Source organism: Larimichthys crocea, chromosome XI (assembly GCF_000972845.2).
Source record: "Larimichthys crocea isolate SSNF chromosome XI, L_crocea_2.0, whole genome shotgun sequence".
NCBI lineage: Eukaryota > Metazoa > Chordata > Actinopteri > Sciaenidae > Larimichthys > Larimichthys crocea.
Window position 1 is genome coordinate 115,073 of NC_040021.1, and position 19,411 is coordinate 134,483.

Here is a 19,411-nt window from a genome sequence, read left to right on the forward strand (position 1 = left end):
AATTCACCCTCAGTACAGTTGTCATGAACGGGGAAATTAGCTACAGAGACCAAAACTGTTTTTTGTACCAGGCTGTAAACATGTTTATTACTGCTGTGAAGTTGGACATTTGAACATGGGGACTTATGGAGACTGACTCACTTCTGGAGCCAGCCTCAAGTGGACGACAAGAGGAACTGCAGTCATTTTACAGGCAGGTTGCAGCTCGGTTCTGGGCTGAAACTCAACGTCTCACAAAGTATAACGATCTCAGGTGATGAATATTATTTCAACACCGGCCCTTTAAGTAAAAGCTTCAGATCTGAAATCATCAGGTAGCACTAGGACGTGAGAAATGATAAGAGGAAGTAGAGATGTTGTCATTTCCTGCAGCTGTGGATCAGTACCTCCCCGACTGTGTCCTCCTGCTTCTTCATCCCTGCACACTTGGTGATGATGAGCTCATGGCAGCGCTTATGGACCACACAGGTACACACTGCAGGAAGAACACACACACACACACGGGCATAAGAAACACACTTCCAGGGCATTTGTATGTGTTTAAAGTAACTTTAGTCGATAATCTGATGACAAATGAAACTCCGTCCTACCTTGGCACTGGTAGCCCTGCTTTCCTAAAACGCCCCTGAAGGTCAGAGAGACAGAAAATGTGTCGTACAGTTATAGAGTATGCATAAAGCTTTTTAAAGGTGTGTTTGGTGTCAGAGTTAGAAAGGGAGGATGCCAATCCACAACCTGAGGACGAGCCCTTCATGCTTTTATTTTGACGAGCCTTGTTTGCTCATTCTGATGCACAATAATAGAAACAAATGTATTTCAGGCACATTCTTCAGTGGTTGCCACAGTAAACACTCATCAGCCGCCATACAAACACTCTGTTGCTCTGATTGGTGCAGCACTTCCGCTGATTCACCTCAGAAACCCCCGAACGCCGGTCCATCAGAAACACTGATCACACATCAAACGTTCTTTTCAGAGCGGAGCTGAAAGCAGCGCCGAGGCCACGTGGAGACCGCGAGGCCTCGGCGCTCCGCTGACGCTGACACAGTTTGCTGGGATGGAAACAAACACAGCTGGCTTTGTTTGTTTCTCCACACTTCACAGCGTCCGCCGTGTTTACGTGTAAACAGGACGGCGGGTCAGTGGGAGCAATCAGGCTCAGGCAGGAAATCACGTTCACGTGCGTGTTCACGCCTCTGGGAACAGAACAGACGCATGTGTGATATCAAAGATGTCATATCTATTAGAAAACACCAGACTGTGTGTGACTGTGACTACCGACACAGAAACTCTGCGTCCTGCTGTGGACGGAGGAGCAGATGAACGGGATTTAGCGTCCTAAGAATAATCAGTATTAGCTGTAATGTGTTTACAATATTTTCATGGCTTCAGTTGGAACAAGATAACTGGAGCCGCTCTCAGATCAGACAAAAACATTTTACCACAACGTTTTTACGTCTCACTCGGTGAATTGAGGATTTCTATTGACCGAACCAGAGCTGGTGACTGATGGAACAGTGGAAGTGTGAGAATATTTCTCATATAGTATAATATTATATTACATCTTCTGTTTCTGGTCGACTTTGAGGCAGACTGACTGAGAGCGGAGAGGTTTTATTTTGTGGGACGACAATATTTCAAACGGATGGATGGATTTCATGGGCTCATTTCTAAAACCTTTCAGATGCTTATTATTTGGTCCATAAGACACTAAATTACATAGCTAGACGGCTTTTGTGGATTTGGGTTCACAGATATATGACGCTGCAGCAGACACAGATACCTCTTAAGATCATTTGAGCTTTTAGGATTTATTGGGACGTTATTTTAGGGATTCAGGGATTTTCTTTACTTTCCTTTTCCAGAGATCATGTTAAAGACCTCACTGAGCGTCTGCATGGCAGAACAAATGAGGATTATCTTTATTATGTGTCAATCAGGTCAACCTGATTACATAATCATCTGGATATGTCTGTGTGTGCCGTCATAGTCTTCCAGGGAATTTCTTCAGAATCATCCACGTCCACTCGGACTCCAGGATGAACTGAGAAGATTTTTAGGGGCCATAACTCAAGAGTTTGTAAACTAGGATGAAATGATGAAGTGATGACTGTGTGTGTGTGTGTGTGTGTGTGTGTGTGTGTGTGTCCTCACCAGATGAAGTCCCTGCAGTGGGAGCAGTAGGTTGGCTGTCTCAGGTAGGTGGCCATGAACTTGTGTCCGTTGACCTGGTGGACCCTCCGGCGGACGGCACCCTGACGCTTCCTGGGACGCATCCGCTGACGAAACACGCGCTCCTCATTCTCGGTGGAGGCCGTCGCAGCTGCACACACACACACACACACACACACACAAACACAAATTATATAGTATACATTCATGCATTTCCTTAGATATAGCAGGGTGCTCCAGGCGTCCCTCTCTCCAGCAACACGTTCCAGCTCCTCCTGGGGAATCCTGAGGTGTTCTCAGGCCTGATGGGCTTTACACTCCCTCATGCATGTTCAGAATTTGGATCTTCACATGTGGATGTCTAGAAAGCCTCCAAAGGAAGGCACTCACAGTGTGACAGGAAAGTATGAGGGATGCATGATACTGTTCGTGTCTGGATCACGGTGCATCAGCTGAAACGCTGGATTTGGTGTCTGCACTTACACCACACAGCCACTAGATAGCGCCGACGCCCTGCAGGCTGAGGCTGCAGAGTGAGCATTAAAATAAAAACACACACACACACACACACACACACACACACGTCTTTTCTTTTCAGAGTGTGAGTCTTTGTCTGCCACGCTCTTTCTGTCTCTTTGTGTTTAATGACAGAGGGTTTTCCCAGAGGAACAGCAGAGATTTCAATTAGCGTCCAACCCAGTTTTAATCACACACACACACACACCAGCACACACACACTCACTGGGGTGAGCAAATGAGAGAGGGAGGGGTTACTTTGCAGAGATGTTAATTAGGAAAAGTAAAATGGTTTGGGAGAGGCAGGTAGAGACGGATGAAAATAATTTGAGCTGTCGACCGCAGCGCCTAAATTTCCCAGATCCCTAATTGTCCCTAAATGTGTCACTGTTTGCTGAGTTAACCAAATATTTTAAGTTGTTGTTTAAAGAAAACCAGGTTAATAACCACATGCAGACACCCTGCAGTAGTCCAGTCTGGCCTTACACAGCGGAGCTGTTACAGAATGTTACAGCAGCTGTGAGCGTGTGAAAAGTTTCTTCAGGAAGTGCAATAATTGTGATGAGGTTGATAAATGAAATGAAAAATGCGGTGGAGGATGAAGAGCGAGCGAGTGATTCGATCACTCGTCTGCTGCAGAGTGGTGATGACATGCAAAGCGTCTCCATGCTCTTAGAAATGTTTAATCTGTGAGTGTTAAAACTTATTGTGATCGAGCTGTTCTGAGGAGTCACAGGAGATATTATTTCTCCTCACATGCAGGAGAAGACAAAAAGAAAGTAAGCGACACACGGTACTGTTTACACGTGTTCACATTTATGGAAGCCATTTAACAACAACTGAGCCGAATGTCTTTAACGAAGGCCGAGCAGTGTAATCTGCATTCATCTGTCACATCCAACAGACGGGATCGTCCAGCAGGAAACTCGAACGTCACGACAACAAGGACAGCTGAACATTCTCGACCTGATTCAGATCACACAGGCAACACTTTAAGAAGTTTACTGCGGTTCAGTGTGTTCAAGCCACTTCAAGATGAGGAAAGAATATTTCAGACTATGGCGTAAGTCACTTTCATTATATCATGCAAAGATAACAAACGATTAGAGTTAGCTCGTCCAAATTACGACTCTTTTTGTCACATTTTGACTAAAAGTTCATCCAAACACGTGAAAAGACTTTGAACGATACGTCACTGAAATGTGGAGTTAGAGGTTCAAACAGTTTTTCCACCAGTTTTCAGGATTTTTGTGGGCGGTCCTTAAAGGGTGGCTCGATGACACGCTGAGGCCACCCTGAGCAGAGAAGATAGAGATGAATTCATCTCAGCTCAGAGTGTTTCAGAGTTAGTCACGTTCATTTTCTGAACTCATCCGACACGTTTGGGCGTGACTTCAGCACATTCAGAGGAGGCCACGCCCCCACAGTCCTGGAGCTGGGAATTCATTTTTACCTGATTTTGACACCTGATTTCATAAAGTTGTCGATATTTTTAATCATTCGAATTTGGCTGGGTGGTTAATAACACTTTCTTCTTTGGTCTGACAAACTCAGAACATTTTATTTTTATTTTACCCGGACTTTAATACAACAAAAACTCATCATGAAACATTTACTTATAATGTGCTGTGGTAGCTTTTGTTTAAAAGGTCCAGTGTGAAACATTTAAAGGACAGACATGGAATATAATGTCCATAACTATGTTTTCATGAGTGTTTACGTTGGCCCGGAACAGACAAACCAAACACAGGATCTACATAGTGCCTGTCACGAGTTTCACGGCCACTGTAGTTTCTCCTTTATGTTTTAAACCAGAGGGTGAGGTGAGGTGTATTTAGTCGGTTGCATTCCACTAGACGCCACTTTATTTTACACACTGGACCATTGATGTAAAATATCATTTTAAGGTGCAAACTCTAAACAACAATATGTCACTGAAATGGCTCCCAGCACCACATCTCTGATATAAAACGACTTTCATCAGATATTAAACACATTTTTCAGAGTGATATAACTCGTCGCTCAGCGTTAACCTAGAAAAAAAAAAAGAACAATTTCCAAATCTAATCTGGTGACATAACTCACTTTGGATATGACTGACCCCGGGCCTCTAACTCTGCATCATCATCAACGCAGTGAGCGCCTGGCAGCCGCCGTGTGAGAGCATCATCGGACCTGATCTGTCGTCTTCACTACCTCGGATCACATCAGGAATCAGAAATGACTCAGGCGAACAGATGAAATGAGTTAACACACCAGGAGTCATCGCTTTGATTGCACAATATTTATCCAGAACGCAGCCAGGACGTCTGTCAGCAGACTTGGACATAATATAGTCATAATAGACATAATAGTAACAGATAAGACTGCCTCTAACTTTACCGAGCACAGTCTGAACTCTTCGTGCCTCCAGGCCTCATTGTGCATTCCTTTCTCCCAGTCATGTTCTCCCTGTCCTCGCTCCCTTTGCTATACGCCATTACCATCGCCTAGCAACTGATGGCTGCTGCCTAGCAACAGTGTTAGACTTTGGCGTCGTCCACCGGGGAGGAGTTCAGGGGTGTGATAGACACGATGTTCGTCTGTGATGTCCTCATCACAAGCCCAAAAAAAAAGTTGGAGACTCATATAGGTCAATGCTCCAACAGTGACAAGCGTGTGACAAACTGGATTGGACTTAGGAGCCAGTGCCAAAGTTTTGAAATACTCTTCAATGAAGCTAACAGCGTCTGTACTAACCTTTTCGACACACACCTGGCATTAAACCGTCCTCATCGGACGCTCGTACTTCCAAGGTTTGCACGAGCACATAGCTTGAAGCCCGGCATGATCTCGTGAACTCACGGGTCAGGTTAGTCGGGAAGCGGTCCCAACTTCAGACTGCTAACATGCTGAAATGCGGATGTTTACACCACGTCGAGCATCTTTAGTTGTGTTGGTGTGCCAACATTTGCAGATGTGCGGACAATTATATGCAAAAACACCATGAGAAGATGCAGCTGAAGCGTTGACGTGAGCTGTGGGGTGTGTTATTAGCAGAGGGGAAAATGCATCTGACCTGCATGCTCATTCATTTTTAATGCAGATTATTATCTCTTTAGCGAGCTGCTGATGCTGCTGTCGCCCTACTTAGCTTTTAAAAACAAACAGCCAGCACAGATGGAGACGTAGAATTCAAGAAATCAACCGCGGAGAAGTTAAAAACGCTTCGACGTGAAAGGCTGCGAGATCTTTCTTCGAACGCTTCATTATGTTCGGAGCGTAACACTCGGCTGATAACAGCCGAGCCCAGAACAACCAATAAATATTTCACCTGCTTTTAGCAACAGGCAGCACGGCTTATCATCCTGTGCTTTATGTGTGTGTGTGTGTGTGTGTGTGTGTGTGTGTGTGTGTGTGAAAGCTAATAGGTTGATTGCAGCTCTCGGTCCTAACAGTTCACCCGTGTGTTCTCTCCTATGCAAACACATTTAGGTAAATGACTGCAATTTCAACCACACACACACACACACACACACACACACACACACACACACACACAGGTATATAAATATATTGTTTGTCACTGCAGACACAAAAAGCATCAAAGACACATGAAGAAAAACATAATTAAAATGTATAAACGAGAGGAAAATGAGCGTCCTTGTCCTGATGACATGTCTTTGTCGCTCTGTGCTGATCTCTCTCTCTCTCTCTCTCTCTCTCTCTCTGTCGATGATGTAACCGGTCCATTAGTGAACACTCCACTTTACTAATCAATTTATCACCCTCCTCTCCGCCTCTCACTCGACCTCTGGTTAACTCCCTCATCTGTCATCTCTCGCTGTGTAACGCTGTAATCTGGAGCGCACGAACAACAGGTCAAAATTCACCCTGTGATCTCAACGCGAGGTAGAGAAGTCACACACACACACACACACACACACACAACTGATCGGGTGTGTTTCTTTCAGTTTAAACATCATTACATGTGGTTGATATGGTGGTTATGATCTGATGAGTGTCTCTCAGTGATTAGAAGTTACTAATGTGTTTTTTCTTCTTCTTGCATTTCCTCTCTCAGACATCATTTCTGCAGAAATCATCAAAGCTTCACGAGTTCTGAGGAAGATTTTTGCTTTTATTGTTGTGTTGAAAACAGAATCGATCTTTATTTCCTCCTGATTCAGGCTGCCACTCACGGTTAAGTGACATTAATGATGATTAACATGGGTCGGGATGGTCTGAGACACCTTCACCTGGTTGCACCAACACTGTCTCCTAAGTTAGGGTGTCAAGTCGACACCATAGGCTCAGTAACTTCTGCTTAGTCTGTGATTAAAACTGGTTGCACCAGGTGTAATTGGGAGATTTGGATGTGAGTGGCCGATCGATGACGGTCACTGTGCTCATTAGCTTTCTGGCTGGCTATCATATCAATAAACTAGGCCTCTATGGGTGTCCTGTGCTGCAATATAAAGAATCCAACGTTTGGCTGAAAATCCTGCTCCTTACCTACAATCATAGAACCTTATTACCCCATTAAATCCCTGCAGACTCAGGGTTCATGCAGGGTTCCTCGTGAGTTCTGATCCATCCTTTAGGAGACTTCCCGTGATGCACTGAGCTCTTCTCTCCATCTGTACATATTCATCCCATCAAAGCATGTCACTAACAGGGTTTCTGTCTTTCAACGCCGAGATCAGGGATTGTGGTTGCACCTGCTGCTAATTATTCTTATCATCACCACCACAATTAGTCATATTTCTATTATAGTTACAGTTGCAGTTATCATTCTTATTATGCTGTGCATCTTTGTTTGTCTCCCTCTGAACATAATGCAGAGTCATGCAGGTTAGCTCATGTGTCTCCCTCTCACCTCCCTCTCTATTCCTTGGAAGTGTCTGACAGTCGATTTCTCGGACTTCTCTCTCTGTGTGTGTGTGTGTGTGTGTGTGTGTGTGTGTGTGTTTGTGTTTGTGTGTGTGTTTGTTTGTGTGTGTGTGTGTGTGTGTGTGTGTGTTCATCCTTCCTGCACACTTTGACACCTATCCAAGCTCTACAAATCTGACTCACACCAAGGATTAATGACTGTGTGTGTGTGTGTGTGTGTGTGTGTGCGTGTCACTTCACTAGATGTCTTTATGCTGCCAACTAAGCTGCTGGCAGGACCGTTTTGAACAGATAACAGCAGGGTAGGTGGTGCGGTGATTACATGCATCTAATGATTAAGAAAACTGTTGTGTTCACGTGCGGTGGCCTCAGGATGTTTCCTTTGCTCCGACTGATCATTTATATTTGTGAAAATGAAGCCAGGCTGCAGCAAAGGAGCAGGTAACATGATATCATGATGCCGGAACAAGTAAAGAGTGGGCGGGTGGTACCACAGAGACTGTTTTTACGTCACAGTCTCTGTTGGTTTCTTCAAACCGTAGACGTGGCAGATCAGAAGACCCTTCTTAAGCCGACGATAAAAGTCACAAGTTAGCTTCCTAAGTGAGCTTTGCCGATTGTTTGTTTGTGTGCGAACGTCATGGATCGAAACTTTTAATTCTAAAGTAGGTTGTTACGTGTGTGTTTTGATCTGATCAATCTTCAGATTGTTTACCAAACTTCTTTTAGAGAGGGCCAGATTTGATGATGTGAAGACGCCCGGGGGCCAATGCTCACATTTTAAAAAAGAAAGACAATAAAAGTTACAAATGCATAAAGTTTGCATGAAGTTGATACAAATCTGAACCTCATCTTCATTGTAAACATGACTTATTATGAGTGATGCAAAGTCTGTTAACGTTTAAGTTTAAAACCTGCCACTCTCTTTAACTAAATCATTCAGAAAGTAATATTTGGTGTCACGTCTACAGATATATAACAGCAGCAGTTATGTCCTTAAAGGTTCAGATGCTTCGTTATGTCAACCAAAAAAGACAAATCTGGCAGCCACATACAATATCTGACAATCCTAGCAGGCCGTAAATAATATTTTATAAAAATGAAGCTGCAGGCCGCATGAAATCTGACCGCGGGCCGTGATCGGCCCCCGGGCCATACTTTGGACATGCCTGGTTTACAGGTTAGCTAGTATACCATTTAATATCATTGGCGCAGATTATAATATGTTCAACTTGTGACAGCATGTCTAAGTACAGGAAACTGCTCGACTGTGTTTGCAGCTCTGAATAAAATCTAATATTTAAAATTTTTCTGGAAGGCGCTGACGACGTTTGGCTTTGACTTTCATGAAATGCTGGACAAACAGTATTTCTGTGCATCACCACATACGATATTCAGCATCTTAGACTCCCTCTCACCATCACCTAATGAGAAATGAGGCGAACTTAGAGTTCAGAGTCAAACCACTGAACTCTTGTGTCATCATTAAACTTCAACTGAAAGCACTTACTGCATGACATCATGTCTCTCATTCTCGCACAGACGCACAAACGCAAAAGGAAACACGCAACCAACGTCTGTTTCCTGATGCGATGGTGCCGATTACACAAAGGTGAAACACACACACACACACACACACACACACACGTCAAGATAAAGAAAACGCTAATTAAAGAGAGACGCTCGGTATCACAGAGAGTAAAACAGTTTTTGAACTCTGAGTCTGAAATGAGAGGCAGATGTAAAGATTGAGAAAGAGGAAGAGGCAGCAGGGAAGTGTTACTCAACACATGAGGACTTACTTACTTCTACAAAGCAACCACACACACACACACACACACACACACACACACACACACACTGCACATCAAAGATACACACCAGCTTCAGAGAGAAAACAGCTGTCTGATGTACCTGATATCTAACAAATATGTGTTAAAGTAAACACTGTATTCAGATCATTTATGATGGATGAATAACTGATTCTGATTGGCTGCAGGGAGTCCATTAATCATTCATAAAGGACACCTAAATATGTTATTTGTGTAGAAGTTTAACCCCGCTTTGTTCGAGCGATCGCCTCACGCAACATTTCGCGACTGAACTCAACACTTGTCGCACACATTTGAGGACAGTAGTCGTGTTTGTGTCGCACATTTTTTACCATTTGAGTAATTCTGCAAAGAAAATGCAAAGAATTAAAAATAAATACTTGTTTCCATCCATCACCACCACGACCAATGTTTTATGAATATCAGGGAGGTGGCGCCAATTCTCAAGTCAGAAAACCAGAAGACGACGGCACAGCGACACAGCGAATTTAAAAGAACACCAGTGGAAGCTCGAGCCGGTGAAAAACAAACAAACAGAAAACGGGAAGTAAATCAGACATTTGTGTTATGACATGTTGTGATGTGTTAATGTTGAGGAACGTTACGTCAGATCTGTGCGGAGCCGTCGCGGATGGATTATGGAGCCATGAAAGCTGTGAGGAAACAGCTGATCGGTCATGTGAACGTTCTCTACATCACAACTAAGAGCCTCAACTCTTTTTACGTTTCCATCAACATTATCTATGCAGCTTAGCTGAAGCGTTTTACGAGCTGGGCGGACTCGAAATATTCTCCCGTTGCCGAGTTGTATCTATGGTTTTGTCCTGAGAACAACATTTCCATTGCAGAAGAACTTTTTGATTTGGGCTTGTGAAAAACTTTTTATTGCAACACATGACGATATAAACGAATGGTTTTAAAGTTAGACTCTCCCAACGTCCGTTAATTCCTGATAATGCACACCTCACTGGGCATTATCACTTATGTATAAGACTTTACATGTGTGATGTTTGTTTTTTAATTATATATTCATGAAAACAAAGCACTTATAGAGAGGCGGTAGCCGTTTTTAGTAGCTCACAGTCTTTATGTAAATTGTCTTTGGGTTGTTTGAGAAGCATTTATTGTTATTACTTCCTCTAAATTCCCATAATGCATTAACATAAGAGATGTAAAACAACACTAGCATGATGATAATGTAGATCGATATGAATGTGGTTGACTGACTAATGAAGAAACATCTATTAGACTCATTAGAGCTGGTTCATACTTCATTTACCGCCATTCTTTATCTGAGAAATACTATTTTCTCTTCTCTGAGGGTTCAAACTTTTGATTTTCAGAGCAGGTCTAAGAGGATTCACGGTGCACGGGCTTCTCTTTAAGCCTGTTCAGACACGATAAATGCCCACTTACACAGTCATGAGAGGGCTCTTCATCCGATAGCAGGTCGACATGCCTTTTTAAGTGGAGTTACACATTTACCGCCTGAGGGGAAAACGGTAATCCTTAAGATGTGTCACTGCCTTTTGTGTTCGCAAAGTCTGTTAGGCACAAAAGAACCTCCACGAAATATCTCCACCTGGAGGACACAGCAGAGACGACCACAGGATATCTCCTCACTGGTTGTTCTTGAAGGAAAGGTTATTGAAAGGGTTAACTGATGGGTGAATACTGAGAAAGTGTTTTTCTTCTAATGTTCTTTTAATGTCCCCGGGAGACTGAACATCAATTCAGACCTCACGTGACTTCAACGACCATCGTCCACACTGGAGCTCAGGTGACCTGAACAACCGGACCTCGGGTGACTTCAACGACTCTGACGACAGTCTACGATCCCGCCTTGGCTAAATACTCGGAGCACCAGTCAGTCAGAACTAAAGAGACCTCCTGGATGATCTACAACCAAGTCCAGTTGCCCCAGATTTACCCGTTCTTGAAGAGAGATGACCTGGACGACTGAGAACCTTCACAGACTTCTCGTTCTAGTTGTTGTTGCTGCAACATTTTTGCCTCTATTGGACTCTAGTGATCTATAAATATAGCGGGGTCACCCTGGACAAGTCGCCAGTTCATCACAAGGACATAGAGACAGTTACGGGTCACCAATTAACCTGAGAGAACCCACAAGGAGAACATGCAAACCCCACAAAGTTCCCTCCCAGCCGAGCGTAACCACTGCAACAGCATGCTGGTATCCTCGTCCTATCTGTGTGCTTGATGTCGTCTGTGTCAAATGTTTGTACAGAAATTTGGTCGATGGTTTGGATACCCACCAGCCTAAAAGTGGAACGCATTACAGAAAGTTATGAAACTCAAAGATCTGATTTCTTTGAATGGACCTGGAGACGAATCATTGGGGTGTTGATGCTTAAACTGATTCCCTTGAAAAAGAGGTTTTGAATCTCAATTTCCAGGTAAATAAATATGATGCAACAATGACTCATGTCTTTACATTTTACGAAAGCTGCTGCGTGTGAAAAAGCTCGAGTCAGATTCTCATGGAAGTTGTGGGTTTTGAGTGGAGCAACATTGTTTTTCAGGCACAAAATAAGAGGAAGTCGGTAGCACGAAGCATTAGCTAATGACTGAAGAGACAAAAACATAATCCTGTTCTCATCGACAGATAATCCACAGACAGAAAATGACAGATTAGACTGAAAGCTTCTGCAATGATTACACAACAGCACGTTTTGTGTCACGAACAGAGACGAGTGTGCCGAGTTCTCACCTTCACTGGAAGATCCTGATAGGTCGATGACAACATACACCTTCCCCTCCGGCTCCAAGTCAATCTGCAGAGAGGGAGGTCATCGGAGAAAGGAGGACAGACAGGGAAGGAGAGAGGAGACAAGGAGAGAGAGTACAAATATGAGTAACAATTCATCTTCAAGTGCAGATACGTTGCTTCAGTATAAGGTGTATAATTCTTCTTGTTCACGGACACGTCAAACTTTTCCGTCCATAACTAGACGTGCAGCTGATGTTTCTGTGCTGAACAGGAAGTCATTTTAACCCAGATAAATTATTCAACCACAGCTCTGACGAGTCTCTGCAGGCAGGTTCTCTCACACGTTAAAGACCGTGCAGAAACACTCCGGTATCATGTGCGGATGGAGCTGGTGGCAAGTCAATGGAAGTGTTCCTCAAACTTTTTTACACCATGTACCACCGTCACGACAGACGGCCCTGTTCAGCTACAGACAGTCCAGCCTCCATTGTGAGGACTTTAGCCTCGATTCATGGTGCTCACTCTCTACTGAGGTGAGCGCCCCAAGCAGAGCTAATTTAGTCGAAATGAGGACACTTCCCTTCCCCCGTTTGCAACCAACCATTTTACCTCCACTTACTTGTTTTTGTCACATTTTAAGGAAACGTTAAACTTATTTTAAATGAGATTTTTTGAGGGATTTTCTTGTATTTTGAGGCTCTTCTGTTTAATTGCACAGGTACATGTACGAGTAGTTTGAGAGAAAAATGTCTCACTGCTTGGAGTGTTTTATTTGAGCTGCAATTTAGGATTATTTTCATTGATAAAAAAAAAATCACATTATTTTCTTGATTAGTCGATTAATTGTTTGTTCTACAACATCCGTTTGCTTCACTGTCGTCCTCGCGTGATTATTTTGCACGTACATTTTCCATAACGTGCTATAGAACTGTTATTGGAAAATAAAACACTCACACCCACTCACCACCACAGACGTGCTAACCTGTGATCGTGACATCCTGTTTGGCCGAAATCTCAGGGTGTTATTTTTGCGACATGACGGGTGATGTGGTAACATGCAGAAGAAAGAAAGTTAAGAGAAAAAAAAAGAGAGAGAGAGAGAGACTTATAGCAAACTAGAAGTTGACACATATCCTGTCTAACACACACACACACACACACACACACACACACAGGCCCAAAGAGAAGCTCTGCAGAGTGAGGACAACTGCTGATTTGCAATCTACTGCGTCGTCTGACAAGGTTAGTGTGGAATACAGCAAAGTGTGTGTGTGTGTGTGTGTGTGTGTGTGTGTGTGTGTGTGTGTGTGTGTGTGTGTGTGTGTGTGTGTGTGTGTGTGTGTGTGTGTGTTTCTCATGAAAGCAAGTGGGCATCAGCTGGGGGCTCACAGAGTTTCTAGCGGCAGCTTGCACCACCCACAGCGTCCATAATCCCCCCCCTTTGCAAACACACACCACACGCATATTCACATTAATACACACACATTAACACACACACACACACACACACACAGAGCGAACAGTACTAAGTGAAGACTTGGTGCAGTGAAGGCGAACAGGCGTGGGTTCACTAATGTATACAGAAGGAGATGGAAAGCAGAGAGAGAGAGACGGATGAGGGGGAGGACAGAGAAAGTTTGTTGGCTCGTTCCAATGTGAAAGCACGACTGCATGATTACTTTCACTCTTTTCACATCCCGTGTTTGCTGGTTCCAGGAACGGTACGTTTTTTAATGCATCTTCATTACGAAGCGGGGCACAGCAGAACACTGAGAGCATTTTGAGGTTTAACAGGATAATTATCTTCATCCATCTGCATTTTCTACGAGAAACAGCGGAAGGAAGGAAGTCGCTGTGGCAGATGGACAGATGAGGGTGGCAGAATATATAGCGAGGAGGAGGAGGAGGAGGAGGAGGAGGAGGCAGCTTCTGTTGGTCTGTTTAGATTTCATAAACAAGACAATTACTTGAACATCACTCAGTTTTTGTTACCAACGTCAATCAAACATGAGGATAGAGTCGTCCTTCTGTCGGATAGGAAGAGAAGAAGTGTAGATGCATCAACACTGAGGCTAAAAAAAAACAACTTTGTTTGTTCATGTTCCATTTAATTATTAATTATTAACCCAGGAACATTTTTATAACAAACATACAGCACAGGGAGTGGAGCCGGTGTCGTGCCAGAACTGGAATACGAACGGTATTCCAAAACTTCTTCCTTTTTTGTTTATTCATGAATAACTCAAAGTTAATTAGCAGAAAATGAGTCAATAACAGTATCAATCAGCCCTCTGAGGTTCAGAGATTCATCCAGTTGAGCCGAGCTCAGACTGCACAAGTTTTAAAATGAGTTTAAAACCTGGCTGCATCACACACATTACAGAGAAATTCAGCAGATTGTCTTCTCTCTAATCTCAAGCATGCACACAATGCAAGATATGAAAACAAACGGTGCACGAGAAGCTACAGGATGTGAGGAAGCACCGTATCTTTTAACATCTGTCAGCATTAGTACGAGTTAGCGTCAGGCCTCAGCTCTCTGTGAGTTTACTGCTGCCAACTGTAGCTGCTGTTAGCTAAAGGTAGCTCAGTTTGATGCCTAAACTGTGAGCTCAGAGCACTGAGGGGGTGTCAGTGTTTGTACCACAGGGGGTTTGGATGACAGGAAGAGGTTTTTTAGGCCCGGGGAACCGGGACTGGGCAAGCAAGTAATGTACCCCGCTCAGCAGCCTCTACGGACATAATGGCAGAGGAGGAAGGCCGAAGAGGACGTTGACAAAGGAAGCTAAGAAGAGAAAGGGAGAGAGTGAGATGCTATAGGTAACATTAGCTGGCTGCTGTGTCTTGTGTTGTTGACCTTGTCTTTAAGTTGCCGACTAGTTTTTGATGATAAGTAATGTAATCAGAACAAATACTCGAGTACAGCCGAACATATTTACCACAGTGGGATTACACTCTGAAAGTGGAGGCGCTAGATTTCTACGCAACGTTGCTGTAACCAAAAAGGAACACAAGAACCTGTAACACACCTAATGTAACGAGCCCGTACTAATGAACCAAAGTGAACCGGCCGTGTGTGTGGACCACAAACATACCAAACACACACACACACACACACACACACACACACACACCACCTCCCTTCCTCTGAGGTCACAGCCCGCCATTCATCAGCTGCTCACTGAGCGTGCTCAGACTCACAGGTGCAAATGTCACTAAATATAGAACCGGTGCAGGAAGGAAAACCCTTCAGTGTGTCCACAATGTGTGTGTGTGTGTGTGTGTGTGTGTGTGTTAACACACATGGCGGATGCGCTGCGCTCGTTCTACTCCTGCGGCCTGTTTATCAGAGAGCTGACGGCTGTACGCACACAGAGGTCGGAGGTCGCAGGAAGGGCACGCATCACGTCAGGTTCCATCATAATTTATCAGAGAGTTTTAAACCCATCGTCCTTTTTCTGTCGTTATATCTGCTCAGCTCACCTTTAGGATAGTCCAGACGTAGTGTCTGTCTTTCAGCCTTTTATTTCACCAAGCTCTCACCAACCACTAAAAGTCAGTCCCACATTTACTCTTGTCCGGCGGCTTCTCGCTCGCTCACTCTCTCCTTTTCTCTTCTTAGTGATCTATAATATAGCGGGGTCACCCTGGACAAGTCGCCAGTTCATCACAAGGACATAGAGCAAACAACCAGGGCCGGTCTTAGCTATGGGCAATGTGGGCGACCGCCCAGGGCGCAGTCCCCGTGAGGGGCGTGGGTGGGGGTTAGGGTAGGGTTCGCCCAGGCGCAAATGTGGCCAGGACCGGTGCTACAAACAACCATTCACATTCACAGTTACGGGTCACCAATTACCTGAGAGAACCCACAAGGAAAACAGCAAACACACAAAGTTCCCTCCCAGCCAACGAACCACTGCAACAGCATGCTGGTATCCTCGTCCTATCTGTGTCTTGATGTCGTCTGTGCCAAATGTTTGTACAGAAAATTTGGCGATGGTTGGATACCCACCAGCCTAAAAGTGGAACGCATTACAGAAAGTTATGAAACTCAAAGATCTGATTTCTTAATGGACCTGGAGACAAATCATTGGGGTGTTGATGCTTAAACTGATAGGATCCCTTGAAAAGAGGTTTGAATCTCAATTTCCAGGTAAATAAATATGATGCACATGACTCATGTCTTCATTTTCGAAAGCTGCTGCGTGTGAAAGAGTCGGTCAGATCTCATGGAAGTTGTGGGTTTTGAGTGGAGCAACATTGTTTTCAGGCACAAAATAAGAGGAAGTCGGTAGCACGAAGCATTAGCTAATGACGACGAGAAAAACATAATCCTGTTCTCATCACAGATAATCCACAGACAGAGAAGACAGATTAGACTGAAAGCTTCTGCAATGTTACACAACAGCACGTTTGTGTGTCACGAACAGAGACGAGTGTGTGCGAGTTCTCACCTTCACTGGAAGATCCTGAAGGTCGATGAAACATACACCTTCCCCTCCGGCTCCAGGTCAATCTGAGAGAGGGAGGTCATCGGAGAAAGGAGGAAGACAGGGAAGGAGAGAGGAGACGAAGGAAGAGAGTACAAATATTAACAATTGATCTTCAAGTGCAGATACGTTGTCTTCATTTCTCTTCTTGTTCACGGACACGTCAAACTTTTCCGTCCATAACTAGACGTGCAGCTGATGTTTCTGTGCTGAACAGGAGTCATTTTAACCCAGAGTAAATTATTCACCACAGCTCTGACGAGTCTCTGCAGGCAGGTTCTCTCCACACATTAAAGACTGCAGAACAACTCCGGTATCATGTGCGGATGGAGCTGGTGGCAGTCAATGGAAGTGTTCCCAAACTTTTTTACACCATGTACCACCGTCACGACAGACGGCCCTGTTCAGCTACAGACAGTCAGCCTCCATTGTAAGGACTTAGCCTCGATTCAGGTGCACACCTCTACTGAGGTGAGCGCCCCAAGCAGAGCTAATTTAGTCGAAATGGGACACTTCTCTTCCCCGTTTGCAACCCCATTTTACCCTCACTTACTTGTTTTTGTCACACTTTTAAGGAAACGTTAAACTTATTTTAGATGAATTTCTCTGGATTTTCTTGTTGTATTTTGAGGCTCTATGTCTTTGTTTTTTATTTATTTAATTGCACAGGTACATGTACGAGTAGTTTGAGAGAAAAAATGTCTCACTGCTTGAGAGTGTTTATTTGAGCTGCAATTTAGGATTTTTTACATTGATAAAAAAAAAAAAAATCACAGATTATTTTCTTGATTGTCGCATTAATTGTTTGTCTACAACATCGTTTGCTTCACTGTCGTCCTGCGTGTTATTTTGCACGTACATTTTCCATAGTGCTATAGAACTGTTATTGGAAAATAAAACACTCACACCCACTCACCACCACAGACGTGCTAACCTGTGATCGTGACATCCTGTTTGGCCGAAATCTCAGGGTGTTATTTTGCGACATGACGGGTGATGTGGTAACATGCAGAAGAAAGAAAGTTAAAGAGAAAAAAAAAAGAGAGAGGAGAGAGACTTATACAAACTAGAAGTTGACACATATCCTGTCTAACACACACACACACACACACACACACACACAGGCCCAAAGAGAAGCTGAAGACAACTGCTGATTTGCAATCTACTGAGTGTCTGCACGTGTATGTGTGTATACAGCAAAGTGTGTGTGTGTGTGTGTGTGTGTGTGTGTGTGTGTGTGTGTGTGTGTGTGTGTTTCTCATGAAAGCAAGTGGGCATCAGCCGGGGGCCCACAGAGTTTCTAGCGGCAGCTTGCACCACCCACAGCGTCCATAACTCCCCCCCTTTGCAAACACACACCACACGCAATTCACATTAATAACACACACGTTAAACACACACACACACACACACACACACACACACACACACAGAGCGAACAGTACTAAGTGAAGACTTGGTGCAGTGAAGCGGAACAGGCGTGGGTTCATAATGTATACAGAAGGAGATGGAAGCAGAGAGAGAGAGACGGATGAGGGGGGACAGAGAAAGTTTGTTGGCTCGTTCCAATGTGAAAGACGACTGCATGATTACTTTTACTCTTTTCACATCCCGTGTTTGCTGGTTCCAGGAACGGCACGTTTTTTTTAATGCATCTTCATTATGAAGCGGGGCACAGCAGCACACTGAGAGCATTTTGAGGTTAACAGGATAATTATCTTATCCATCTGCATTTTCTACGAGAAACAGCGGAAGGAAGGAAGTCGCTGTGGCAGATGGACAGATGAGGGTGGCAGAATATATAGCGAGGAGGAGGAGGGAGGAGGAGGAGGAGGGAGGAGGGAGGAGGAGGAGGGGAGGAGGAGGAGGCAGCTTCTGTTGGTCTGTTTAGATTTCATAAACAAGAAAATACTTGAACATCACTCAGTTTTTGTTACCAACGTCAATCAAACATGAGGATAGAGTCGTCCTTCTGTCGGATAGGAAGAGAAGGAGATGCATCAACACTGAGGCTAAAAAAAACAATGTTGTTTGTTCATGTTCCATTTAATTATTAATTATTAACCCAGGAACATTTTTATACACAAACATACAGCACAGGGAGTGGAGCGGGGTCGTGCAGAACTGGAATACGAACGGTATTCCAAAACTTCTTCCTTTTTTGTTTATTCATGAATAACTCAAAGTTAATTAGCAGAAAATGAGTCAATACAGTATCAATCAGCCCTCTGAGGTTCAGAGATTCATCCAGTTGAGCCGAGCTCAGACTGCACAAGTTTTAAAAATGATTTTAAAAACCTGCTGCATCACACAATTACAGAGAAATTCAGCCAGATTGTCTTCTCTCTAATCTCAAGCATGCACACAATGCAAGATATGAAAACAAACGGTGCACGAGAAGCTACAGGATGTGAGGAAGCCCGTTCTTTTAACATCTGTCGCATTAGTCGATATTCAGGTCCGCTCGGCCTCAGCTCTCTGTGAGTTTACTGCTGCCAACTGTAGCTGCTGTTAGCTAATGGTAGCTCAGTTTGATGCCTAAACTGTGAGCTCAGAGCACTGAGGGGGTGTCAGTGTTTGTACCACAGGGGTTCTGGATCACAGGAAGAGGTTTTGTGAGTGTACCCGCTCAGCAGCCTCTATGGACATAATGGCAGAGGAGGAAGACCGAAGAGGACGTTGACAGAGGAAGCTAAGAAGAGAAAGGGAGAGAGTGAGATGCTATAGGTAACATTAGCTGGCTGCTGTGTCTTGTGTTGTTGACCTTGCTTTTTTGTTGCCGACTAGTTTTGATGATAAGT

At 44.0% G+C, this 19,411-nt stretch overlaps 1 protein-coding gene across 1 annotated transcript in view; it reads right to left on the reverse strand.

Moving 5' to 3' along the window:
- The window catches only part of LOC104931840 (protein kinase C epsilon type-like), an 83,872-nt gene that overhangs the window by 34,549 nt on the left and 29,912 nt on the right, over window positions 1–19,411 (reverse strand). The window contains exons 2-5 of the mRNA XM_027284218.1: window positions 12,124–12,187; window positions 2,155–2,323; window positions 591–625; window positions 387–475 (exon numbers count right to left, since the gene is read on the reverse strand). Of these exons, the coding sequence (XP_027140019.1) occupies window positions 387–475; window positions 591–625; window positions 2,155–2,323; window positions 12,124–12,187 (357 nt within the window). The remainder of the gene's footprint in view (window positions 1–386; window positions 476–590; window positions 626–2,154; window positions 2,324–12,123; window positions 12,188–19,411) is intronic.